Raw genomic sequence first — 27,941 nt, forward strand, 5'->3', positions numbered from 1 at the left:
TGTGATCATGTCCCTGTTTTTTATGAATTTGTTTTTTAAGATGCAAATTATCAACATACCTGGAGCCATTGTTTTATACCAGATATCTAGATAAAATATGATAGAGAAAAACCCACTCAAATTTCCCTTCTCTTCCATACCCTTGATTTTAATTTATTTGGAAAGGGAAAACATAGTTTATTTCATTTCTTGCAGCCAGTGGGGAACTCTTTTAAAAATTATATTCAACCATACAATGAGACTTTCACTTACTGGAACAAAAGTGTGTCCTACTTAGCAGGTACACTGAGCAGTAATCAAGCGGTTAATAAAATAGAAAACACTGAAGTCTATATAGCACAAAAGGCCAATATCTCTCTACTCCTCATCAGGGAGTTATAGAAACATCCTGACCCAGCTCTTTGGACACACAGGAGTTACCATCTGATTCAGATCCTTGATTAATATACTCTAGAATGATACATCTGGCAATGGCCTACATAGGATTTCTCTGAGGACTGAGGGAAAAAATAGACACTATTAAAATGGAACAATTATACTACCATATATTGCTACTGTTTTACAATCTGTGGTAAATTTTTTAAACAAAAGGTTATTATTATTTTTTTTTTTTTAATAATCAAATGCTGATTTCAAGAGGAGAGATTTCAATTCAGGATGTGTGAAAATAAACATAAAATTTTTCTTGATATTTATTTTAGGTACTGAAACTAGTATTAAGTGTGTTTATTCAACAACAAATGAACTCACACAGATTTCATTTTGGAAGATTAAACATTTGTTTCCCACTTCTGAGTTAGCTAATGCTTCATAACACTTATCTTAATGCTGAACTTGCTCCTTTTCACAGGATAAAGCCCAGCATATAAGATCAAGACTGAACAGGAAAAAAAGTTCCTCATTCTCATTGAATCCTTTTCATATCCATTACTTACTGGATACTAACAATTGCTCTCTATGGTGAGATGCAAGGCATTGCTGACATAATTCCACAGATAAGAAGGTAGCTCTTACAATGTAGCAGTTAGAATGTGCCCTAAAATCTACTAGAGACAACGCCTATCCATCAGGCATTTGTAACAACAAACACCTTTTGCTGAAAAAACACAGCGTACAACTTATATACATGGGCTGGTTTACCTGCTTATAGCATTCCCATCTCAATAATTGAATTAACTTTTGCCACATCAAGGTAGGCTTGATTTCATTTTATATCTACCTTGATCTGGAAAAAAAAACCCATACAACTTGTGTACTGCCATCAATTATCTGGGCCTCCTTGATATGCCATTCTTTATGTAAATTGCCTTAAGAAAATCACTGAATACTGTAATATGACCTCTATAATTTATGCATCAACAGTGTATACATTGGAAGCATTCTTACAAACTATCTTGACTTTAACTGGTTTCTGAAGACATGATTTGAATTGTTATAAAAGAATATAGGATATAAAACTGCAAAATCTCAATACACTGTTTTTTTATTTTCTTCTTAAATCAGGGATTTATAAAACTGCATTAGTTTGTCTCTGACAACATGTACACCCTCCAAAGACAATAAAGAGATCATAAAATGTGAAAAAAGCAACATAAAGTACTTTATATAATTAAGAAAAGTACTATTTGGAGTAAAGTGCTATGTAATAGTTTAACCCTTCTTAAAATATATTTCTTTGTAGCTGAAAACTTAAAACTAAAGCACTTATGAATGCTGAATTATTATAATATTTAAAGTAATAAATACAAGTGATTTTATGCAATTTTATTTCATTCACTATTGCCAAATAAAATACGTAGAATCTACCTCCACTGATCTATCTGTAGTTCTTCTAATAATATGCTGAAGCTTTAAAAAATAAACTATGAAAAAGCAAAACAAAAATTTTAGTAGATCTGAATCTTGAAATTTGAGCATTATTTGAGAAAATATGAGATTGAATATACCAGTTTCCTTTTTAAAAATTTACTTTGAATATTTCAATTCTCAATGAATTATCTTATTGAAATAGAAAAAAAATGTTGATCTATATTCCATTGTTCACCCTTACTACTTTAAGAACACTAGCTTTCTTGGTATCTGAAAACTGTGAAAGTATCTTAATGTGGAAGTGCTAACAACAGACACATCCCTTAAGATAAAGCGTCAGAAGCTGTAGCCTCCAATCCAAGCTGCGTCATGGATTTCTTTTTAGCTATGAGAAAGCTATGAATCCAAATGTCACTATTTCTTCAATTGAAGAAATCTTTAAAGTTCCTAAAAGTATATCTGTTTATGTGAGAAATGAACATAAAATAATTTAATTGTAAAATAAACTCATATAATCCAGACTGCATATACAGATTATTTTACTGCCAAATATATGCATTTATATAAATATGTGTGTATACATATTTTTATTTTGAAACAGTCACTTTGAAAGTGAAATTTACTTTTATAGTCAAAATTGGAAAAATTAAACAGATTTTTCCTCTTCTCTGAATAGGAATCTAAAATAGAAAAAAAAAACAAAGAAAAATAATAATCTAGGATTAGTGAATTTTAAAATACACATTATTCTGTGTTCTTCCCCACTATTCTAGATTAGTTCATCTAATACTGCTACTTTTAGAAATGTCCCAATGATATGTGAAATACACACATCATTTTAGAATGCCCAGAAGTAAATTTTCTATATGAAGAAAAATATGTAAGCTACTATAGAGGTAGCTAAATCAGTTTATGGTTTATTTTAACTCATCTTAATAAAAGACTTACAAGATTACCACATATCAGCCTAGCTAACCTCAAAAGATATTATAATATTAAAAATGTAAAAAGCAAGAGTAAACTTGCACAGATAAATTTAATTGCTGATAAGCCAAGAGAGAAGCTATTTAAAGCAGCATTCAGTTGATGTATGGAAGTGAAAACTGTCAGCATGCTTCCTGGATATGGCTGAGAAATGAAGAAGCTCTCATTTATTTATTCATAAAATTGCAGACAACTTAACAATAAGCATAGAACTGTTTCTCAAAGCATGAAAGTGCTAAATATCAGTGTCTGTATACCAGGAAATAGTGAATGAATGATAAGAGAAAGTTGTACCAGTCTTGCTTGTGAAACATCATCAAGTTGAAATTATCTTTCTGAATTTTATAAGCCTTTAAACTTCCTGTTCTCACTGGCATTTATTAAACCATAAGTCACCTTAAATAGGTTTATCTGTATTAAAAATTAATAAACTCTAGTATATATTCAAAGAAAGACACAGTCTAATATGCATTCATATTAAGATTTGCCTTTAATTCAAAAATAAATTACCTTTATTAGTTGCCATAATATTAATATATTTATTGATTTAGGCAAAGGCAACATATGGAAGGACAATACACTTTCACTTTGGTAGCAACTAAATTTACTCTAGACATGCTGTTTTATCTATGAATTAAATTTTAAATAATTTTTTTTTCTCATGGATTCCCTTTCAAATGATCCATTTTCACATCTAAACACACAGGGAAATGGTTAAAGCTATTAAACTTTTAATTGATGTGTACACATTCTACATCTAAGAGTAACAAAAAAAGCTAGTATTCTTTTTAAAATTAAAATTCAAATGTTGAAAACTTTAACACTTAAAAAAATCATCATAGAGGAACCAAATAGAAAAATATCAACCTTTACTTCTCATTTTTAAATCTCTCCATTCTACTTATATTTTGATTTTCCTGCACAATCACTTTTTATCCCATTGTTTTTTAAAAATATTCCTGTATATAATTCCTATAAATTCAGATTTATCTTGAAAAATCTGCTTCAATTGATGTTTTAAAAAGCCTCTTACATCCTAAAAAAATGAAACGTTTTGGATAATAAATAGTATAGTCAACCCATTAAATTCTGCCATGAATCAATGAATGAATGAAATTAATTTCAAATGAAAAAAAGCTCGTTTCATTTTCTTTCTATTTTTTTCATTTAACAGAATTTAAATATTTGCCCATAACTTTTAGTATTCAATTTAGGAAACATTTTTGATTAATGACTTGGCAAATAGCCATCAAAAATCATTAACTTATTATAATTCCAATAAGAAAGGACAGAAATTAAAAGTATATTGTAGACATTTTTCAGAAACTGTAGTTTTTAACTCAAATGCATTGAATTTAAATGTCTATGAAATGATTCTGCATTTAAGAATCACAAGAGACACAATTTTCAAAGGTTATATAGCTACACTATGTGATGAAGGACATATAATATAGCTAGTTAGAGTAATGCATTAGTGAACATGCTCTGGTTAGATTATTTTGAAATTTGTACCTGGCAAGAGGTAACGACTTCACAATTTATATATTACACATCATCACACATAAATGATGCTATCTGGACACATACTATAAAGATTTGTACTATGACTCATGTATTGAATCATTTTTTGCTCACCCATGAAGATTTTCAGTTTTATTCAGAAGTCAAATTCTCTGATAATAGATATATACTAAATATATTTTTCACCTACTAAAAATTCATGATTTTAGTAATCTTCACCTTTTTCATTTGACTTCTAAATAATTTGATAAAATAAGGTATATTCCCTCATGAATATTATGGCAATATGTTTGTTTTCCAAACTGCAGTATCTGAAAACAAAAGTCCTTTATTTCATTAAATGATCTCTTTTCATTCTAATTGGATAAAGAGCCTTTGAACACAATCCACTAAACTCTATTACATTAAGCTGATATACAGTAATACTTAAAACTAATTTGTGAAAACATTTTTGCCCAAATAAGACCAACAATATAATAAAAACTCAGCATGAATACAGTTAAGGTGCTGGTTTAAAAATTCAAATAATTATTTTTTCATACATGATTTTTGAAGTCTAGTTAAATATGAAATATGACAAACTAACTATATTTCCTGCAGAATATTTCCTCTGTGGACATAATGGACAATGGGCTGGTTTTGCATGTGAAAAATTTGAGAAATCTATAGCTTATTTATTTTATTTTAAATTCTATGAAATTTTAGTGTTTAATCAAGAAATTTTAAGAAAAGTTATGTTTTTTGAAACAGTAATTTGCTCCTAGGACCACTTCTTAGGAAAATAATAAAATATATTATTGTAAAAGATATCTTCAACAGTATACTGCCTGTAAGAGTAATTAGAATAGTTCATTAAATATCAAAATAATTATAAAGTATATGTATATATGTATTACATACAATTTTACCAAATAGAATTATGCTTCATTAAAGAATTGTTCAATCAAAGGTTTGAATTTTGACTTTAAATACTGAGAGGAATCAGACTACTACATTGGAAGAAATTAAGGGATAAGGGATTTGTTCAAGACATATTGCTAAGTGTTAAAGGAAATGTACAAAATATATTTTGGATGAATCCAATTGTGATGTATACAGTTATAGATTGCTGCTGCTGCTGCTAAGTCGCATCAGTCGTGTCCGACTCTGTGTGACCCCATAGACGGCTGCCAACCAGGCTCCCCCGTCCCTGGGATTCTCCAGGCAAGAACACTGGAGGGGGTTGCCATTTCCTTCTCCACAGTTATAGATTAGACATAGAGATACAGATAGATCCATTAAAAGACACCCATTGAGAAACTATGCAAATAGGTCCAAACAGGTTTGATTTACTCTATTATCCCCATAAAAATCTTATATTTTAATATAAGAGAACCCTATTTCAATGATTCTTTCAATAAACAGGGCCATAAGCATCATCAGTAAGATAAATAAGCATGAATTGTGTCTTTTCCCTGCAGCCCTAATATTATCGATTTACCACTTTCTCCCCTTCTCATCTGACACCACCTTTGCCTCAAAGTCACCTCCTCTCCCCAGCAGCGTTGGACTTGGTGCTTTTTATTCCAACTCCAGGCTAACAGGAACTGCACAGGTCACTCTCTGCTTGGAACTCTTCCCTAGAGAGCCACCTGGCTGTATCACTTCCTTCATGGCTTTACTGCCCCAGTTCCTTCCATATGGTGGCTAGAAAGCCATATTTTCAATGAGGACTCTTGTCTGCTTTTTCTAAAATGTACCTGGCTTATTGTAGACACACAGTGAAAACATGCTACATGAATGAACCTTCAGTTCAGTTCAGTTGCTCAGTCATATCCAGCTCTTTGAGACCCCATGGACAGGCTTCCCTGTCCTTCATCAACTCCTGCAGCTTGCTCAAACTCATGTCTGTTGAGTTGGTGATGCCATCCAATCATCTCATCCTCTGTCATCCCCTTCTCCTCCAGCCCTCAATCTTTCCCAGCATCAGAATCTTTTCCAATGAATCATTTCTTTGCATTAAGTGGCCAAAGTATTGGAGATTCAGCTTTAGCATCAGTCCTTCCAATGAGTATTCAGGACTGATTTCCTTTACGATGGACTGGTTGGATCTCCTTGCAGTCCAACGGACTCTCAAAAGTCTTCTCCAACAGCACAGCTCAAAAGCACCAATTCTTCGGTGCTCAGCTTTTTTTATAGTCCAACTCTCACATCCATACATGACTACTGGAAAAACCACAGCTTTGACTAGACAGACCTTTGTTGGCAAAGTAATGTCTCTGCTTTTTAATATGCTGTCTAGGTTGGTCATAGCTTTTCTTCCAAGGAGCAAGCATCTTTTAATTTCATGGCTACAGTCACCATGTGCAGTGATTTTGGAGCCTAAGAAAATGAACCTTACTGCCTAGAAATATTTATTAATATATTATCATCCTTATCATTAGCAGCAATAGGTTTTTGAAAATTTGGATGGTACAAATGAATTCCCTCTCTAATGGATGCTTATTGCTATCACCTGTGTAGAATTAATCATATTTCTGCACTGAGAAAATAACCAGATTTCAAGCAGAGCTGGCATTACTTTTCAGTTTTCTTGTGTCAGTATGTAATACAGCACTGTAAGGTGGTAAGAAGGGATAGGCTACCCACTCCAGAATTCTTGGGCTTCCCCTGTGACTCAGCTGGTAAAGAATCCACATGCAATGTGGGAGGCCCTGGGTTTGATCCCTGGGTTGGGAAGATCCCCTGGAGAAGGGAAAGTCTGCCCACTCCAGTATTCTGGCCTAGAGAATTCCATGGACTGTACAGTCCATGGGGTCGCAAAGAGTCAGACACGACTGAGTGACATTCACTTTCACTTTCAAGTTAAGGTCACAGTTCAAGACACAGATATGCAACTGGTATTACTACTGAACCAGTACTAGAACTGAAGTCTACTGATTCCTTATCTAACATTCATTACAATATTTTTAAAAGTTTCAAGTCATCTTCTGTATATTTGATGATAAAATAAAACAACTTTATATACTATATGGCATTTCTGCAAATACTTAGGCAACTATAGCTGATAACTAAATGTCAGTATATATTTCCAAACGACAAAAATGATTTTGAGTTAAAGAGAAAGATCAGTCTCAGATATAATAGTCAATAAACTTGCTTTTACTCAACAAAAAAATAGATAAATAAAATGATTTAGTATGTTTTGCTAGTATAAAAATGGAAATTTTATTATACTTGCTGTATACAAATACAGCTTTCCCCATAGAATTTTTAAATGCATTAACTACCTAACTGTGCAGAAAGATAAGTCCATGACCTCTAATGATTTCAGAGTAAATGGAAGGAGTGGTGGTAAATGAACTTAGCTTTTTCAGCAAAGGAAGCATTTCCAGGCTGTTTGGAAGCCACTGCTCTCTAAATGATTTAAATGAACAACCTTTCTCTACACAGCTTATCCTGAATAAGTGCTCTTACAAGATTCCAACAATTCTGATTACATTTGCATCTGATTAGGGAAAATAATCTATCAGACTCCAGAATCTCCCCCTATACAAGGGAGTGCCCTCCACAGCTTTGGTATCCGTAACTCATCCTCTTGTGTGAACAAAAGTCCCATTACACTTTTCAAATATTCATGGTGGAATTAGTGTCCAAAAGTATACATCTTTTATCCATTTCAATCATAAAATTATGCCACATTTTTCTGAATTTAAATGTAAAGCGCTATACAGATCAACATTACCAGATGGCCAACACCAAAATCAGATTGATTACATTCTTTGCAATTAAAGATGGAGAAGCTCTTTACAGTCAGCAAAAACAAGAACAGGAGCTGACTGTGGCTCAGATCATAAACTCCTTATTGCCAAATTCAGACTTAAAGTGAAGAAAGTAGGGAAAACCACTAGACCATTCAGGTATGACCTAAATCAAATCCCTTATGATTATACAGTGGAAGTGAGAAATAGATTTAAGGGACTAGATCTGATACACAGAGTGCCTGATGAACTATGGATGGAGTCTTGTGACACTGTATAGGAGGCAGGAATCAAGACCATCTCCAAGAAAAAGAAATGCGAAAAAGCAGAATGGCTGTCTGAGGAGGTCTTACAAATAGCTGTGAAAAGAAGAGAAGTGAAAAGCAAAAGAGAAAAGGAAAGATACACCCATTTGAATGCACAGTTCCAGAGAATAGCAAGGAGAGATAAGAAAGCTTTCTTCAGTGATTAATGCAAAGAAATAGAGGAAAATAGTAGAATGGGAAAGACTAGAGATCATAGAGATACCAAGGGAACATTTCATGCAAAGATGGGCTCAATAAAGGACAGAAAAGGTATGGACCTGACAGAAGCAGAAGATATTAAGAAGAGGTGGTAAGAATACACAGAAGAATTGTACAAAAAAGATCATCACAACCCAGATAATCACGATGATGTGCTCACTCACCTAAAGCCAGACATTCTGGAATGCAAAGTGAAGTGGGCCTTAGGAAGCATCACTACGAACAAAGCTAGTGGAGGTGATGGAATTCCAGTTGAGCTATTTCAAACCCTAAAAGATGATGCTGTGAAAGTGCTCCATTCAATATGTGAGTAAATTTGGAAAACTCAGCAGTGGTCACGGGACTGGAAAAGGTCAGTTTTCATTCCAATCCCAAAGAAAGGCAATGCCAAGGAATGCTCAAACTACCGCACAATTGCACTCATATCACACGCTAGCAAAGTAATGTTCAAAATTCTCCAAGCCAGGCTTCAGCAATACGTGAACCACGAACTTCCAAATATTCAAGCTGGTTTTAGAAAAGGCAGAGGAACCAGAGATCAAATTGCCAACATCCGCTGGATAATCGAAAAAGCAAGAGAGTTCCAGAAAAACATCTATTTTTTCTTTATTGACTATGTCAAAGCCTTTGACTGTGTGGATCACAATAAACTGTGGAAAATTCTGACAGAGATGGGAATACCAGACCACCTGACCTGCCTCTTAAGAAACCTCTATGCAGGTCAGGAAGCAACAGTTAGAACTAGACATGGACCAACAGACTGGTTCCAAATAGGAAAAGAAGTATGTCAAGGCTGTATATTGTCACCCTGCTTATTTAACTAATATCCAGAGTACATAATGAGAAACACTGGGCTGGAGGAAGCACAAGCTGGAATCAAGATTGCAGGGAGAAATATCAATAACCTCAAATATGCAGATGACACCACCCTTGTGGCAGAAAGTGAAGAAGAACTAAAGAGCCTCTTGATGAAAGTGAAAGAGGAGAGTGAAAAAGTTGGCTTAAAGCTCAACATTCAGAAAACTAAGATCATGGCATTCAGTCCCATCACTTCATGGCAAATTGATGAGGAAACAGTGGCAACAGTGGCTGACTTTATTTTTGGGGGGCTCCAAAATCACTGCAGATGGTGACTGTAGTCATGAAATTAAAACACGCTTACTCTTTGGAAGTAAAGTTATTACCAACCTAGATACTATATTAAAAAGCAGAAACATTCCTTTGCCAACAATGGTCCATCTAGTCAAGGCTATGGTTTTTCCAGTAGTCATGTATGGTTGTGAGAGTTGGACTGTAAAGAAAGCTGAGCGCCGAAGAATTGATACTTTTCAACTGTGGTGTTGGAGAAGACTCTTGAGAGTCCCTCGGACTGCAAGGAGATCCACCCAGTCCATCCTATAGGAGATCAGTCCTGGGTGTTCATTGGAAGGACTGATGCTGAAGCTGAAACTCCAATACTTTGGCCACCTTTTGCGAAGAGCTGACTCATTAGAAAAGACCCTGATGCTGAGAATGATTGAAGGCAGGAGGAGAAGGGGATGACAGAGGATGTGATGTTGAATGGCATCACTGACTCGATGGACATGAGTTTGAGTAAACTCTGGGAGTTGGTGATGGACATGGAGGCCTCGCGTGCTGTAGTCCATGGGGTTGCAGAGTCAGACACGACTGAAAGACTGAACTGAACTGATACAGATCAACAATGAATGTGAGGTCCTTTCTCCCACCCACAGAATCATTTTTTTTTCCTTTTTTTTTTTAAATTTTGTTTTATTTTTACTTCATTTTGTCTTTTTGCATTTATTCTTTAAAAAAATATATTGTCAAAGTCATCAGGTAATGTTTTACAAACATCATAACACCTGAGATTCCCAGACCATTCTCTGAAGATTCTAGTTTAGTAGATTGGAGCCAGGCCTGAGAACTTACATTTAGGCTTTTCACACAATTCTTAATATTAGCTAGCATTTAGAATCCATGTCATAGGCAAAAATCAAAATGAAACAAACAAAAAAGCTCCCATTGTTATGTGGTGGTTATTGAAAAATTATCATTAAATACTTTCACAATTACAGAATGATTTTGAAAATAGCACAAAAAAACTCCCGCATGTCCTTCACTGTATTTCCCAGTTTTAACAATTTGCTCCATTTGCTTTATCATTCAGAGAATCATTTTATAGCTATTCTTTTGGTGATGCAACTTTAGAGTTTTTGTTAATGAAGAGTTGGTTTCTTTCATAAGAATGACCGTAAAGAGCCAGTCAAGTCAATAGAATGCAAATTTAAATCCAGTTGAGACTGTGTTTAATCGAAATTTATTTCTAACTTGAAGACTTTAAATGGTCTACAAAAACCTTCTGGGAAACTTGATCGACATCAAAAGGACCGTTTCAAACAATAGGAATATAAGTTTCAGTGCTCTCTCTCAAGTCATTACTGGTGTTTTGTGGGTCAATTTCAAATTTGATAATTCCAGACCATTTTCTTTTCTTTAAAAGTTTCAGAAGTAATTTATTTTCCACTTGTGAAATACAGAACATAAAATTACTTTTAATAATCAAAGGTAGAAATGTAAATGAGAATAAAATAAAAGTTAACTACCTAAAATTTCATTTCATCAAATGAATTTGGAATTGGAGCAGTGTGCCATTCTTAGACTTCTATTATAACCATTAATTAATATTCTGAATATGTATTAGAGATTACTGATTAAGAGATGTCTGGCAACTGGAAATTTTCCTATTTTACTCCTCATTCTTAGTTTATGCATTAAGTTCATGATGTGCTTATGAGAAAATATGAATATTTAAAATAAAAGAGCAATCATTATCATAACAAAAAAAAGTTGTAAAACAGACCACAGTGACACTGTAGGCTGAAAAATTCCAAACATTCCTTGTTCATTGCTCAAGAGATTTCAAATTATTTAACCAAAGGATATTCCTGAAGGAAATGATTAAATTTTCATTTAACCTTGGGAACTCAAATTTGTCTTCCTTTACCCTAACTAATATAACACTATCAACAATTGTAATTTCTAAGTCTAAAATTACATTTTAGTTTTATTCTATATGCAGTTTATTATGTCATACATCTCTCCTCTAAGTCACCCACACTTTGTTTTTCTGATAGGTTTCATATCCAATAAATTGACAAATACTGTTAATTACTTATTTCTACTGTGTCTAATCTTTATCTTTACAGTAACACTGACGAGGACATTAATTCTGCCTTTATCACTTTGTATGGAAATTACTGAATTAGATTGATCTCTTGGAAATCACCACTCCCGTCCTACAGTTTGTCTACGCAGTACTAGGAAATGGTGTCCCTAAGTGATTACTCCTTGGAAGGAAAGTTATGACCAACCTAGATAGCATATTAAAAAGCAGAGACATTACTTTGCCACCAAAGGTCCATCTAGTCAAGGCTGTGGTTTTTCCAGTGGTCATGTATGGATGTGAGAGTTGGACTGTGAAGAAAGCTGAGTGCCGAAAAATTGATGCTTTTGAACTGTGGTGTTGGAGAAGACTCTTGAGAGTCCCTTGGACTGCAAGGAGATCCAACCAGCCCATCCTAAAGGAGATCAGTTCTGAGTGTTCATTGGAAGGACTGATGCTGAAGCTGAAACTCCAGTACTTTGGCCACCTCATGTGAAGAGTTGACTCATTGGAAAAGACCCTGATGCTGGGAGGGACTGGGGGCAGGAGGAGAAGGGGACGACAGAGGATGAGATGGCTGGATGGCATCACCGACTCAATGGACATGAGTCTGGGTAAACTCCGGGAGTTGGTGATGGACAGGGAGGCCTGGCGTGCTGCGATTCATGGGGTTGCATAGAGTTGGACACGACTGAGTGACTGGACTGAACTGAACTGAACTGAAGCGATGCAGTAATTATATTAGTCTCCTCCCCACACATTTTCAATGGTCCCCTACTTGTCATTAAAAATGCTAAAAAGTTTCAGTTAATATCTAAAGTTCTGCACAACTTGGTATCCTCATTTTTTCCTCTTCCAAAGTTAATAGTTTTTAAAATAATTTCAAAATTTTAGAACAGTTTTAGATTTACAGAACAACGGAGAGGATACTAGAGAGTTGCATGGATCTCTCACAAAATGGGCCTGTCTTAACATCCTACATTCATATGGTACATTTGTCACAATGAATGAGCCAACATTGATACAATAATGTCCATACTTTATTCAGATTTTACCTCATGTCATTTTTCTCTTCAAGGATTCCATGCAGGATATCATTCCTCAATATTTTTATCGGCATGAAGGGAATATAAATTCCATCCTACAGCTTTCACAGGTGTAGGTAAGATATACTTTTATCTCACCTAAGTTTTAAAGCTTATTTCCACATAGCTGCTGACTTTTCACATGGTAGATCTAAGTTGTGTTTTTAGACTGGTGTGTCTCAGTAATAAAAAGTCAAATGAGATGTTCCAAGAACTTTTAATGACACAAACATCTACTGAGGTGAGCAACAAAAGATCAGGACTTAGGTTTGTTTTGTGTATAATGTCTTTCCCTAGTGCCATGTACGGTTTCTGGAACAAATATTTGAGAAGATAGAAAAAATATGTATCGTTTTAAGGTGTCAGTTTAATTTATACATCAGTATAATTATTACCAAGTATACATCAATATAATTATTACTAAGTGGGTTTATTTACCTTTTGGAATATTTTAATGGATATTGAACATTAAGAACAGAAGCAGAACTATAAAGGGGTACTTATAGTTCTAAAGGAACAAACTACTTTTAGTCTCCCTTAAATAAATTAGAGGCAAATTATAGATAACACACTAATTACTATCTATCACATCTACTTATCTTTGAAGATGTTAATAAGGATTTATATGGCAACATACTATTGACTCATTTGAATTTCAGTACATCTTTGAATTAAAACAAGATAGAAATCTATCTTCTTTTAAAGCAATTCATGATGCAGATAGGTTCCCCCGCATATAGAATTACTGACTGTACTGTGTTATTATTAAAGTGAAATTGAGTAGTTTAACATTATTGAATTAATATCAGAGAAAAACTGGTTATATCTGAAGGAAATGATAGCAAATCACTCAAACTCTGATTTAATGGTTTTAATAAAAGTATCCAGAGTGTTCAAATTAACTGATGTAATAAATATACTGAAATGAATGTACATATTTATATTCAAAACACAATTCCAAAAGCAAATTAAGAGAAACACGCAACCTCTATTCATAAAAACCTATTACTCAAAACGTAAAAGGGCCTCCCTGATGTCTCAGAAGGTAAAGAATCTACCTGCAATATAGGAGACACAGGAAATGTGTGTTTGATCCCCGGGTTGGGAATATCCACTGGAGGAAGAAAATGGCAACTCATTCTAGTATCCTTGCCTGAAAAATTCCCATGGACAGAGGAACCTGGCAGGCTACAGTCCATGGGGTCACAAAGAGTCAGACATGACTGAGCAACTAATGCACATTCATAACCTAAAAATAAGTAAATTGCCCTATGACTTTTTTTAAAGACTTCTCTTTTTATTCTTTTCCACACTCAAAATTTTGTAAATGATGGTTAATAAAATATTGTCATGTGGACACAGAAATAATTAGGTTGTTAATGGGTTTTGAATACTCTTGTGCTAATGAATCTATTTGAAGACGCATTATATATTGTTCACACATTTTGTAATTTCAAGGACAAGTCTCTAGTAACCTGATATAATTTCCAAGCACAATTACAATACATTGGAGAAGTTAATGATATTCTTGTGGATATAGGCTAAGTGTAATTTAAAAAAATAAGCTTTTGTCATTCAAATATTGAAGATAAATATAGGTGAACACAAACTCACCTATGTTTTCATACAAATATGTGTGGGTATAAAACAGAAAATAAATTTAGTAATCAAAAGATAGATAGTCACAGTTACATCCCATAAAAAAATCTAGTAGGAAGTGTATTTCCTAACCTCTGGAGTTTTATGTAGCCTAGATTTTAAAATCTCAATATTTTATAGAAGAAAAGAGAGAGCAAAAACATACTACCGGTGTTCTCAGTAAAATGTAGGGAAGAAATCTAGAAAACTTTGGCCTTTAGAGTGTTGTTTCTTTAACCTTTATTATTTTAAATATATGTTCTTGTATGAATTCAAGGAGATCTCACATCATGCCCTGAAGAACTACACTAGCTCTTCTTTTTAGTAACTATTCAATGTAGGAGTACTTTCATGCCTTTTCTTAGTATCATCTATTATCACTTTTGGCTAAGCCTTCATTTCCACTATTATTTTTACCACATCTCTATTACTTTAGGTGGACTTATATAAACTGACAATTTAAAAAATCAGTACATGTATTTCAGCAACAATATCAGGCAGGATACAATCCACGGGGTCGCAAAGAGTGGGATACGACTAAGCATGTATGCATGCATGCATGCACACATCAGTATTTCACAAATAAATGAATCCTACCTGCTGGGATCAAAATCTAATTATTTTACTGCAAATGTAGCTCTGGGCCCAGTGATACGAAGGAGCACTTCTAAGCCCTATGGAATCTTTACTGCTGCACTCACTCACAAGATAAGCTTTCATTTTGCTAATTTGTCTCCAGTATTTCATAGAAGCAACCTGATTTACTATTTTCCTTAACATGTCAGCTTATCTACTTGCTCTAATTTTTGTATATATCATATAGTCCAATATTAATGAGACACTCAAAAGCTAACGCAAATGTATCCACTTTTTCCTCAATAATGCAGTATATTTTGAATGCCTTCATTAACATATTTCAAATACAGAAACCATATTTCAAACAGATTGTACTTTTTGCATCATCCATTTCTCTTTTCACCCAATTCTATTGTACTATATACTTTGCATGGTGCTTTAGCCAGTCAATACTATTAAGTAATCCAACCATATTGTTTAGACTTGGTGGAAGTTTTTAATATTGCAGAATTTGATGACTATCTCTTACTCCCTTCCCAGATGTTAAGGTCTTTATTCTCCAAATATTGTCATTCCAATGACTCCCTTATTTCCACTATCGTTTAGACTGGTTAGAACTTTGTTATTTCTCATGTGGCCACTGCTATTCTGAAATAATGAAAAGACCCATAAAATTAGAATCAGATCCCTAGGCTAAAATTCTGACTCAGTCACATAAAAGTCTGATGATCTTAGATTGGTCATTTCCTCTATTTGAAATGGAAATGACAGTGCCTATCTTGAAAGTGAAAGTTGCTCAGTCATGTCCAACTCTTTGCAACCCCATGGACTATACAGTCCACTGGATTCTCCAGGCCAGAATAAAGGAGTGGGTAGCCTTTCCCTTCTCCAGGAGATCTTCCCAACCCAGGGATTGAACCCAGGTCTCCCACATTCCAGGCAGATTCTTTACCAACTGAGCTATCAGGGAAGCCCTTAAAAAACTACCTATAAAACTACTTTGCCTACCTTATAAAGCTATTAAAAACTGTATAGAGTAAATGAGATAATTCAGTTAAGTTACTGGAAGTAATTAAATGTTTGTTGGATTTGTTAACTATAGAACTGGCTTTTCTAAAGATTAATTCAATGTCATGCTATTTACCCCATCAAGATCCTTTTAATGTTTATCCAATGACTTCAAGTTCCCTAAAATCTTAGTCTTAATCTGCAGTTTTATCACAATAACCCATTTTTTAAAAAACTAAACATTGGGGTAGCCCCTACATTGGAGAACAAATGTATCACCTTTGTGCACAGAGTATGCAGATCCCTGGGAGAGACAAGTTCATGCTAAGAAATGCTTCTGCACCTGAAGCCTCTCTCTTGAGTGAGCAAAGAAGAAACTGCAGGAGCCGTCCAGGATTGTTGTATAATGAGCTAGCAGGAGAGTTATCAAACGTGAGGATTCACATGGTCAGTGTCAGAAGTCTAACATTTTTACAAGCCCTCTGGGGAAGCCATTAAAGAGTTTTAATTGGAGTGAAATCTGAACTTTTATCTCAAACAAAATATAAGTTTGAACTTATATCTCAAACAAGACAGCCAGGAAAGCAGGTGACCACCTACCCTGGGAAGGTATGACGGTGAGAAAAAGAGGTAGCCTCTGATGGGTAAAATACATCAAAGGTAAGTGAGCTGAAGAAGTAGAACTGGCTCATGGTAACAATAGGACTCAATGACACAGCTAAGATGAGGAAGAGATGGGAAATAAGAGGAGTCCCTGTGTTTCTGACCGGAGTGACTAGACAGATGGTGGTACCAGTAACTGGGATTAGAAGGGAGCTAGTTGGGGGAGCTTGGGAAAGTAGAAATAAAATGTGTTGGGGGTAGAAAAATGAAATAAATAGAATTTATTCCATTTTTGCTCCATTTTAATTGAACAAAAACCTTGATCAAATATCTAGAGAACTGTGACATTTCTTAAGAAATATATGGACTACGGTGTTTTACAAATTATGGGTTGTGAATAAGTGGAATTAAATTTGTGTCTATAATAGATAACTTGAAGTAGTCTGTCAGAGGCTTAAAAGTAAACTAATGCTAGAGCTTGATACAGATAGTGCTTTAAAAACAGAGTGTATTTTATTTATTACTCAAAAATAGTAAAAGTATCTTTTTTTTATCAAACTTAATGGAAATGAATGAAGAGGTAGAACACCGTATCTGGAACTATCTTGTTACATTCTGTGTTTAGCAGCAATTACACATTGATAAAATAGCCCTCACATATGAAGATGGTTTTTAGAAGTATATGCAAAGTATTTTCCAAATAGTATTAAAATGTTAGCATGGCAAATATTGTGCCTTCTTTCTAATGACTGGGTTAACTGTAGGATCTGTAGTGCTGAAATAAATGTTATTTGGGGTAAAGACAAACAGTCTATATAAGGATGAAAAAGCAATCATCTCCTTATCAGATACCACTGCAGAGGAAATCATTGATGATACTAATAAAATTATGTCAATGAGATGACTATATGTGGTACTGAAGAGCCATTCATATTTCTATACACTTAGACATACATCATCAGATTCAACTCTACTTTCAAAAGTAAGATACCCTATTTTCAATTTAGAAATACTAGTATAACTTCCCTGTGAACTCTCCTTTGCACATTATTATTGAAGACTGTAAATAAGCAAAAAGAACCAGAATGAAGAGAGCACAGACGTGACATCAGGGTGATAAGTGCTACACTGCTGAGGGCATCAACCACGGGCAAGCTACTTCAGTCCCTTATGCTCAGGTTTTTCATCTGTTAGAGATAACAGCCATTTCATCAGCTTGCTATGAGGACGAACTTGCTTAAAGGTGCTTGGTGCAGTCCTTGACATATAGTAGCTGTTCATTTTCTTTTCAGTGACCTGTGACTATCAGCTGTTCTTTTGTTATCTGACTGAATAAGTCCATACAGTTTGTTATACATTTATAATCTTTTAAGGGTTTCATTAAGATTGATATTTAAGGTACAGTTTTCAGCTCTGCTATAAATAAAAATGAAAGAGAAAAATCAACTTTGTTCATAATTGACAGACACAAATAGATGGTCCTTTGAAGTGAATAATCTGTATTTTGAGTTACATTTATTACTCAGAATGATTTCTATGAAAACTCTTGGGCTCAGCAATTAAATTAGGATACACAAAAATTAGAAAATATTAAACATGATACTGTCCCTTTGAAATTTGATGAATGATTAGTGTTGGCCTTTGATCTCCTTTGATTTCCAACCCTTCTTTGGTATAATATTAACTGAATCATCTACAACAAAATTCTGATCAAGTAACTCAAAGTTTTTAATGGCCTATATAATTAGATTCAAAATTCTTAGTGTGGCATTTAAGGTGTTCATAATCTGACCCTAGTCCATTTATTTGGCCCAACTACTCTCCATTATAACTCTATACACCAAACTCCAATAAAAATATCCCTATTTATCTGCCACTCCTGGATCATGCTATGAAAGAAAGTGAAGATGAAGTCACTCAGTTGTGTCCGACTCTTTGCAACCCCCTTGGACATAGCCCACCAGGCTTCTCCGTCCATGGGATTCTCCGCCCATGGGATTCTCCAGGTAAGAACACTGGAGTGGGTTGCCATTTCCTTCTCCAGGGGATCTTACCAACCCAGGTATTGAACCCCGGTCTCCTACATTGCAGACAGAAGCTTTACCGTCTGAGCCACCAGGGAAGCCTGGATCATGATATGACTTGTGACATTTCTAGCATGATCTTGGATCTTGCTATTATCCCATCTTCAGATATTCAACTCACCTATATCCTGCAATCCTACTCTACTTACAAGACACTATTAGAGGCTCATCTAATTCATGAAGTAATTCTCTATTAATTTTTCCAGCAGAATTAATTTTATTTTTACTTATTACACATACTACAGTATTTAACAAATGGAACTATAGCTAGATGGACAGAGGAATGACAACTTCAAAAACTAAACACCTTGAAGGTAGAGTCATATACATGGGTACTGAAATAAAATGTATGGAATTAATTCATTCATATATTAATGCTAATGAAAGTCATTCCTGAACAGGAGTCACAACTCAAAGAGTGAAAAAAAAAAATTATCAGGTATATTTACTTAAGATTCAATCTGTTGTCTATTGTTTTCCAACCGTGTGGAGGAACACATGTCATGAAGGCATTCTGCATGTATTAAAATTTTCTGAAGTTTTCTTGCCATCCTTCTTTTAAATATCTTTAAAAATGTCAGCTTTTAGAGGTAAAAGCTCAGATGGCTATAAAAGGATATTATGTAATAAACAGAGTAATTAAAATTAGGAAGGAAATGACTCAGGGCAAAAACAAAACAGAGTTTCATCCCTCAGTATGAATTTTCAAAACCTCAAAAAAAAAAAAAAAAATCCAGGGCAGACGAATCAATCTCCATGAAATATGTATTTTGTTTCAAAAATATATCCTGTATCAGAGGTAGCAGGGCATTTGTTATCTGTCTACAAATCCTAAAAGTACTACTCAAAATCTTCTTATGACATGATTAAACATTTAAGTGTCCTTCCCAAAGTAAGTGTTTACCACATTAAAATGATTATAGAATATTTTCATCTCCATTTGATCTTAAGTAAGACTCCCCCCATTGCAGATTTCTATTATGACTTAATAGGAAACTCGGTTAAATAGTTTCTCTTGTTGATAGATATATATTTTTTATTATCATGTTACTACTGGGATCATCATCAATACTATTAGTTATCAAGAGTTTAAGGAATGAAAAGCTCCAATATGCAAATTGAGTACAAGTCTACAATTTCTTGTCCATTTTGAAATAAAAAAAAACATTTCAGGTCTGGATGTTATTTTGCTACTCATTTGGTGGAAGAAACTGACTTGAATTGACATAGGCTATCTATATTATTCATTTATTCCATTTAGTGTGAATATTTAAGACTTTTCACTGCAAAACTGATAATGTGTTTAATTGCAAGTACTGGCACAGATCCCAGTGGGGCTAAAACATAATATATGGTATATGCAATATATCATCTTTCTAAATAGAATGTGAAAGAATATAATTCTAGAAAAATCTAGACTTTAGGCTTACGCATCACATCTATTTTGAAAACTCCATGCAAGCTATAAAATTGAAAAGTACACGAGGAGCTAATTTAAATATGTTAATGTATTCAGGTTGGTATAGTATGTTATTTTGTCAACAATTATAAATATGAAATAATAGCAGTATTTGTTTTTGACAGATGTTCATTTTGCAATAGATTATCTTGGTAATTGTCTGAACTTCTCTAGCTTTTCACAAATCTGAGTGTCATTTATATTATACAAGTGTTTCTGTGAAATAATGAGCTTAATGAAATCTGCTTTCCACTTTATAGAGATCGGAACCAACAATTACTTTACTTTTGCCTCTACATCCCTGTTTATCTTTTCAAATCTTCTGTTTTCTTTACTTTACTTTTGCCTCTACATCCCTGTTTATCTTTTCAAATCTTCTGTTTTCTTTACTTTACTTTTGCCTCTACATCCCTGTTTATCTTTCCAAATCTTCTGTTTTCTTTCCCTTACAGGAAAAGTTTATCTTCACTTTAAAGCTAGCCTCCCCTTTTATGCTCAGATAATATCTATTTAATTCAATTCTTCAATAATTCCTTCTAGGTGGATTGTTTACTTCAGTATATTGATACTCAGTTACCTTGAATAATTAAAGCAATTTCCATCTATAATACCACCTTCTTTAGCTTTCCTCCCCTTTCTTTCTCTTATTCCATTACTATCTTGGAATAAGAAAAATGTCTGTCTCCAGTTCCTGACGATGCTTCAGTTATATAACCTTTAAAAATCTGTTTCCCTTTTTCATTATCCCATCATAACTTCTCTCATGGAAACCAAGATAGACCTGTAGTAATCAGATTGAACTGGTGTCCTTGAGCCTCATTTTTTTGTTTGTTTGTTTGCTTTTAATTTCTCTAGAGTCAACACGCCTCTTGTCTATCTTTGACCACAGTGACACTATCACTGCCTATTTCCCCTTCTTTACTGACTGCTCTTTCCTGTTTCCATTTGCATATTTTCTTCCTTCTATAGGTTTTCCTCTAGACACACCTGAACTATTCACTATCCCTTAAATATCACGTCTGTATCCTATGGTTGGTTTATGGATTTGTTCTATTTCTTCTATCTCAGAGTAAAAACTTTGTTCATTCCTTAAGCCCTAGCTCAAATTTCATCTTATGTATGAAGTCTTCCTGGAATAATGATCAATATTCTATCCCTCCTTTTGAAACTCTCACACTTTTATTTATATCTAATCAATGGTGTGTTTCTTTCTACATTTTATATTTTCTGACTATAACTTCTGTGAGAATGGGGTTCATGAGTCTGAAGAGGGTTCGAGAATCACATTCTCATTCAAATGTAAGGTCCATGCGAACAGGAATATTTATTCTGTTTATTACTCCATCCTCAGCACTTGGAGAAGTACCTGACACATACCAAAAACCTAACAAATATTTGTTGAATAAATATTCAGTAGAGCATCTAAGACAGTGCCATATACTATATATACTAAGTTACTGCAGTCATGTCCAACTCTGCAACCCCATGGACTGTAATCTGCCAGGCACTTCTGTCCATGGGACTCTCCAAGCAAGAATACTGGAGTGGGTTGCCATGCCCTTCTCCAGGGGATCTTCCCATATACTATATACATACACATAATAAAGAAGAAATGTATAATAAATATACACAATAAATACTACACAAAAAATTACTGAGTTACAGTAAAAATTCAAAACATGATTTCAGGTAAATGTTCCTTTAAGTGGTGAGTTCTGGAATCACACATTTATGCCAGTGATGTGAGATCATGTATTCAGAACTGTCCTCAGATTTTGTTTTGAATAAAAACAGACTTGTCTAGATTGGCTTAATGAATTGATTTAATTTGACTCTAGATTATGATGGTTGGAAATGAAATCTAAAAACTCTTGGCTTCAGTCAAATAATTCATGTAGCTGTCCTCCAGATTTTGCATTGTCATACAACATAGCTCGTATGCCTTGTCTCTGCTGATTGGACGACTGTTGAACTTTACTCCTTACTGTTGTTCTCAGCCAGATTCTATCACGGCTGCTATTGCCTTTCCTCTCAGCAATCCCGTCGCGGGTTGACCTTAAGTGTGATACTATGTCAGCGGTCTCTACGTTTGTGTCGCCAACCTCTCCTCTCATCCAGTTCAGTTCAGGCGCTCAGTCGTGTCCAACCCTTTGCGACCCCAGGGACTGCAGCACGCCAGGCCTCCCTGTCCATCACCAACTCCCGGAGTTTACTCAAACTCACGTCCATTGAGTCAGTGATGCCATCCAACCATCTCATCCTCTGCCGTCCCCTTCTCCTCCCGCCCCCAATTCCTCCCAACATCAGGGTCTTTTCCTCTCATTACCAAATGGTAATTTTAAGTTGTCTCTCTGTTAATCTCCTAAATGGTTTTGACTTTCCAAATGCTTTCCCCATGATACTCTCATCCTGTTTCTACCACTTTGCTAAAACTCAGTTACCCAATTCACAATTCTGATTCATTAGCACACCAAGTTGTATACTACCTCAGTGCTTTCTGAAACTTTTCTCAAAGATCTATCAAACTGAAGTTTTCTCCTTGCTTGTTTTTCTCTCTAGCATTCTTGAATGGTAGATTTCTTTATTAAATTGATTCCTGTGTACAAATAAACATTGATCTTTTAGAGAAAAAGCTAACATCTCAAATATTTATGTGTTAATTTACTATATGTGATATATACTACATAAGACTTACTTAAATGCATTAAAATGCATTAAATAATTCAAGTGATATTCCATTTACTTGGGCATCAAATGATTTTTTTTCCTTTAGAAATCCTTATATCAAAATCAATTTCAAGTGAACACTAAGCAATTCATTATAATCATAAAAGTAATGACATATCCTAAAACTTTTGAATCTTTCACTTTATTCCATTCCTTTCTTTACCACTCTAGGCCTCATACTGTCTTGCCTTGTGTTACTTGCCCAGCTTTCTAATTGTATTCCTATTTCCCAAGACACTGCCATAATTATCATCCCTTTAAGAAGAAGTTTGAACCGTTACCTCCCAGGGCTACATTTCAGTGGTCCCATCATTGGGCTTCTTATTCACCTCCCCAGGCTCTATTCCACATTCCTATTCTCACACATCTCTATTCACATGCCTCTAAGCAGCTTGCCAAACTTTGCTTCCTTTCCTGTGTTTCTGAGAGTGCCCGTCATCTTCCCACCCACCCCAACTTCACCATGCCAAATGAGCTAAACATATGCTGAAGAATCAGCTCTGATGTCTTCTTCTCCAGGAATGTTCTTTGATCCTCCAAATCCGGGCAAGGTTTCCATTCTCTTGACTTCATTAATACTCAGGACAAACCTCTCAGTGCACCAATCTCATGACTTGTATGTCAAATTCCCTTAATACAGTGTGAACTTCTTGAGGACCCAGCCTGTGTTTTCATATATCTTTGTATCCCTGACACAATCATTTATTAAAATATCAAATGAATGAATGGAAATCTCTTCTGGCACCCACCATTCCTTAGCATGCTAAGAAGGTATCAAGGACCCACAGTTAGGAGACGTGTAGGTGATGTATCCAGATTGAAAAGAATATTTATTTCAGAATGCCTCGTGACAAATAATCCAGAAGCATCAGTGTACAGCTTAAAGAATGATATATTTAGTTGACCTTTTGGAACTTAAATTCAATATCTTTATTCAATATATATATGATATATGGATATGTGAAGTATTTATTCAATATGTATGAAAGAATCAAGCTCTGGAGCATAGAGGTTGACTTCTTCAGATTAATAAGGAAAAGAAGTATGATGATGAATCTGAAGTGCCTCTTCAGAGATTTTGAGGTGTCTCTTAATGTGACACAGGAATGACACAGAAGGAAGGTAAGGGCTCTAGACAGAAAATTATAAACCTGGAACGAGTACTACCTCTTCTGCTAGCTTGAAGACCCCATGGAAGTCAATCTGTTTTCTTACCTACACAATAGAGGAGTTATACTTGAAGGATTCTTACCATAAAGTTTTGCAACATGGCTTTCAAAAGAATAGAGAACCTGCAATGTTATAACATGTTATTAAAGTGATATGACAGGAAATTACTGGGAGGTTTTAGACCAAATGACATGATTTTCTTGCAGTTCTTAATTAACAAAGGAGCTGATAACCATTTTATATTTTTAGCATTTATGGGCTCACTCCTGCTTTCATAAAAATGCATATGACTAGTATAGAATTTTATTTATAAAAATTTAAAAATACATTATAATGATTTATATATATTATTTAAAAAATTAAAATCCTCTAGTTGATTGGGAATATTTCAGAGTGTGTAATTCTAAGGCAGGGGAGGGTTCTGTTGTCCCAAGTATACAGCAAAACTATCTTCAAAAGTTTGGGAAATACTCTCCCAACATTTCCTAATTGGGATGTTTCAGCAAAAGTCATTGCTGTGCTTATTAAAAGCAAGAGAATCTCAAAATCACATTGAGTCTATAGTAAATCATGCAACACTTGTTAGAGAGGCTTTACGATGAGCAACAAATGTGAGGGTGATAAAATCTCTCTATTTTCATGATACCAGATGCTGAATTCTAGAAGCAGATGTTTGCACATGAGAAAAAGAGATGTCATTGAAACTTTTAAAGTTAGGTGAACTATGGGACAGTTGCAAAGCCTGGTAAGCAAAAATAAAGTGAAGCTGCTCACAGTTTGAGAAACATTTTATCTAGTAAAATGTAAAGCCAGATGAATTTGGAAGGTACTAAAAGACAGCACAGGGAGGTGGCGAAAATGATATTACAGTGCTCTTGGATAGATGCAGCCTAATAAAAACTCACAGGGCTTGAAAATAATATGAATTCTTGGCAAATAATACGATTTCTTAAACACTATGTATGCAAATCATAAAGCAGAAGTTCCCCTAAAATTTCATAAATGATTTCTCTCTGGCATTAAATATTTAACAGTTCCTTCCCGCCCCCTATATATGGCTGTAATTTTCCATTCCCTTCTTAAGACAAATTTCCTATTAATAAGTTTATAGCAACATTTCTTTTAAAAATTATTTTCAGAGACTGCCAGATGGCTGCTGAGAAGATGGACACAGTCACCATCTTCATGTTCTTACTTCTGTAGATTTGCTGTTGCCTGTTCTGGGTAGGTCTAGGAAAATACACTGCTTGATTCGAAGGTAACCACAATGTAGACGAGAAAACAGAACAGAAGCTTGAGAATATAGAAGTACTATGCTAGCACTTTTCTATTCAGGGTCAGTTCTAGGGGAAACTGTAACATACGTCACATTTGTGTTCAGCCTCCCAACCCTCTGTCTCAATAAGCTCCTCCTGGATCCTGAATGCACAGCTCCCCCTTCACTCCGGTGAACAAGGATCACGACCTCTACTCTCCTATTTCCCTACTACTGCTTCTTAGACAGCTCCGTCATAGTAAAGACGAGGTTGTGGAAACTGCTTCCTTTCCAGACATAATCAGAAATATGGTGACATTGCAATCATTATGCAGTGAATTAGGGAGGGAGAGTAAAAGGAGTGGACCTCAGAGTCTCACCAAACTCTGAAATCATATAACAAATACTGCAGTCATTGAAACTAGTATAAACCTGCCTCGAAATATGGGGTCCACAAGCAACATTCAAACACTCACTTAAACAAAAAAAGGAATAGCTACAAAAAAAAAAATCCCTTAACTTTAGTTTTGTAGTTTTCTAGAATGTCCTCTGGAAAGAGGAAGAAATCTTTTCCCAAAGAGGAAACAGCTACTGACCCTGATGAGTCAGAAAACAAGAGGGTCCCCAAGAGAAAGCGGAAATTGTCCAAGGAGGAGCCACTCAGCAGTGGACCTGAAGAGGCTGCTGCCAGCAAGAGCAGTGGCTCCAAGAAAAAGAAAAAGCTCCGAAAGCTATCCCAGGAAAGTTAGAATGGACATCTTCCTAGTGGGACATAACTTACAGAGGTATTCCCCGTCCCATCCCCTAGAGCCCAATAAAAATAAAAACAAACAAAAACAAAGAATGCAATTTAGTTTTAAAACTGAATTCACTGGAGCAAACCTACTTTGTTTGGTATTTCATTTATTCTCAACTTTCTACTGATTATATTTTTATTAGATTATAATCAGGGATTCCGTTGTGAAATGTTTTGAATTCAGAACATAATTTAGGAAGTCAGATTTTTCTGGCAGTAGAGAGAACAGGGGAGACACAGACTTGAATAAAGGAAATTATAAGGCAATTAAATAAAATAAGAAATGAAAAAGAATGTGAAAGGAGCAACTCCTGAGGCTCAGAAATGTCCTGCAGTCCAGTCCAGGGAGGGGACCAACAATCTGGCCCCCACAGGGTATTACACTCCAGGTGGGTGGTGTTCCATTGCGGTCTCTAGCACAAGCCAGGCCATCTGTACTCGGGATGAACAATGCTACTCCACTAGTGTCAGACTTCAATTCAAGGACTTGGTTTCAGTGAACTATAAACATATCAGAAGACCGATTATCCTTGAAAAACTGAGAACAGTCACTGAGCTATCAATAAGAAGCTCAGAAAAATTGCTGGTCAGCATTTATAAAAACTGCACATTTATTATTTGGGAATCAATAGCGACTACTGAATTTTAGGGAAAGCTTATTACATCTTTTAAAAGAAAAAAAAGCAATTATTGCTAACAATCAAAATACTTTACAGGGCTTCTGATGGATAGAAATTCAAGGGTACCGTACTTCCTTGAAGTCAAAGTATAAATGGTATTCTGAGGTATAAGTAGTAAGTTACCTTCAAAATTTTTTGAAAGAGTTTTTCTTCTTTGTAAAATTGTGACTCTTGTTTACAGAAGTAACATTATGTATTTTTACTAGTTCTTGATATAAATTAGCTTTTCTCATTCCAAAATATAAAATCAGCAAGAATAAAATCAAATGTATTTTAATCAATTTTCTGTGTCATTTTCCAATAAACAATGACTTATTAAATAATGTGTGTGTGTGTGTGTGTGTGTGAATGTGCTACTATTGGCACCATATGAATTCAAAAACATTCAGATTGTTTTATTATCTCCCTCCTTCTATCTACCAACTAACCTATCTATCTACATTTAATATTTGATGGAGAATATATGGGGGAAAATCTAATTGACAGAGAGGCAGACAGAAAACTGAACTCAAACAGTAAGAAACTAAGTACATTCTTTGAGAGGTGTTTTGTTTTGTTTTAAATCACACTAAGAGAAACTAAAATAACTTCTTTCTATTAGAGGGTTTATTAACATAAAATCCTTAAAGCTATCTTCAGCTATAGTGCAGTACACCACACCATCAATTAGCTACTGAATCCTCTCAAATTTTTTTTTCTGAAATAATGGGCAACACATACTGGTGCCGTATATCTGGGATGCTTAAACTGATGGTAGCAAAAATACACAAATAACAGCAATAAAACAAATGGAAAAAAATCTAATGGTACAAAAGAGAAAATAAAACAGCAACAGTTGAGTTAAAGAAATAAAATTTCAAATGTACTAAGCTATTTGCAAAGGAAAATCATTATTAGCATAGAAAATGTCCATTGAAAATATGAAGATTATTTTTTAAATTGATTTTAATTTCTAATTAAAAAAGTATTTTAATTTAGAAAAAGAACATTATTTTTCTTAATAGAGATAATTTAAACAGGGAAAGAAGTCAACTAAACGAATATAAAAATAAGAAATATAACATGCTACAACTTTTTAACTAAAAACTATTAAAGCACTCCTATAAGAAAAAAGTGATA

The 27,941-nt window shown here is 34.5% G+C and overlaps 1 protein-coding gene across 4 annotated transcripts in view; it reads right to left on the bottom strand.

Annotated features, from left to right (window-relative positions):
- Nucleotides 1-27,941, bottom strand: part of PCDH17 (protocadherin 17) — a 111,357-nt gene that overhangs the window by 39,913 nt on the left and 43,503 nt on the right. Inside the window, exon 4 of one of the 4 annotated variants that reach the window (XM_043892149.1) lies at nt 25,937-26,643. The exons of the other annotated variants lie outside the window; for them this stretch is intronic. Coding sequence (XP_043748084.1) covers nt 26,636-26,643 — 8 coding nt within the window. The 3' untranslated portion in view covers nt 25,937-26,635. Of the gene's footprint in view, nt 1-25,936; nt 26,644-27,941 lie in introns of those variants that run through there. 4 annotated transcript variants of the gene reach the window in all.

Source organism: Cervus elaphus, chromosome 30 (assembly GCF_910594005.1).
Source record: "Cervus elaphus chromosome 30, mCerEla1.1, whole genome shotgun sequence".
NCBI lineage: Eukaryota > Metazoa > Chordata > Mammalia > Artiodactyla > Cervidae > Cervus > Cervus elaphus.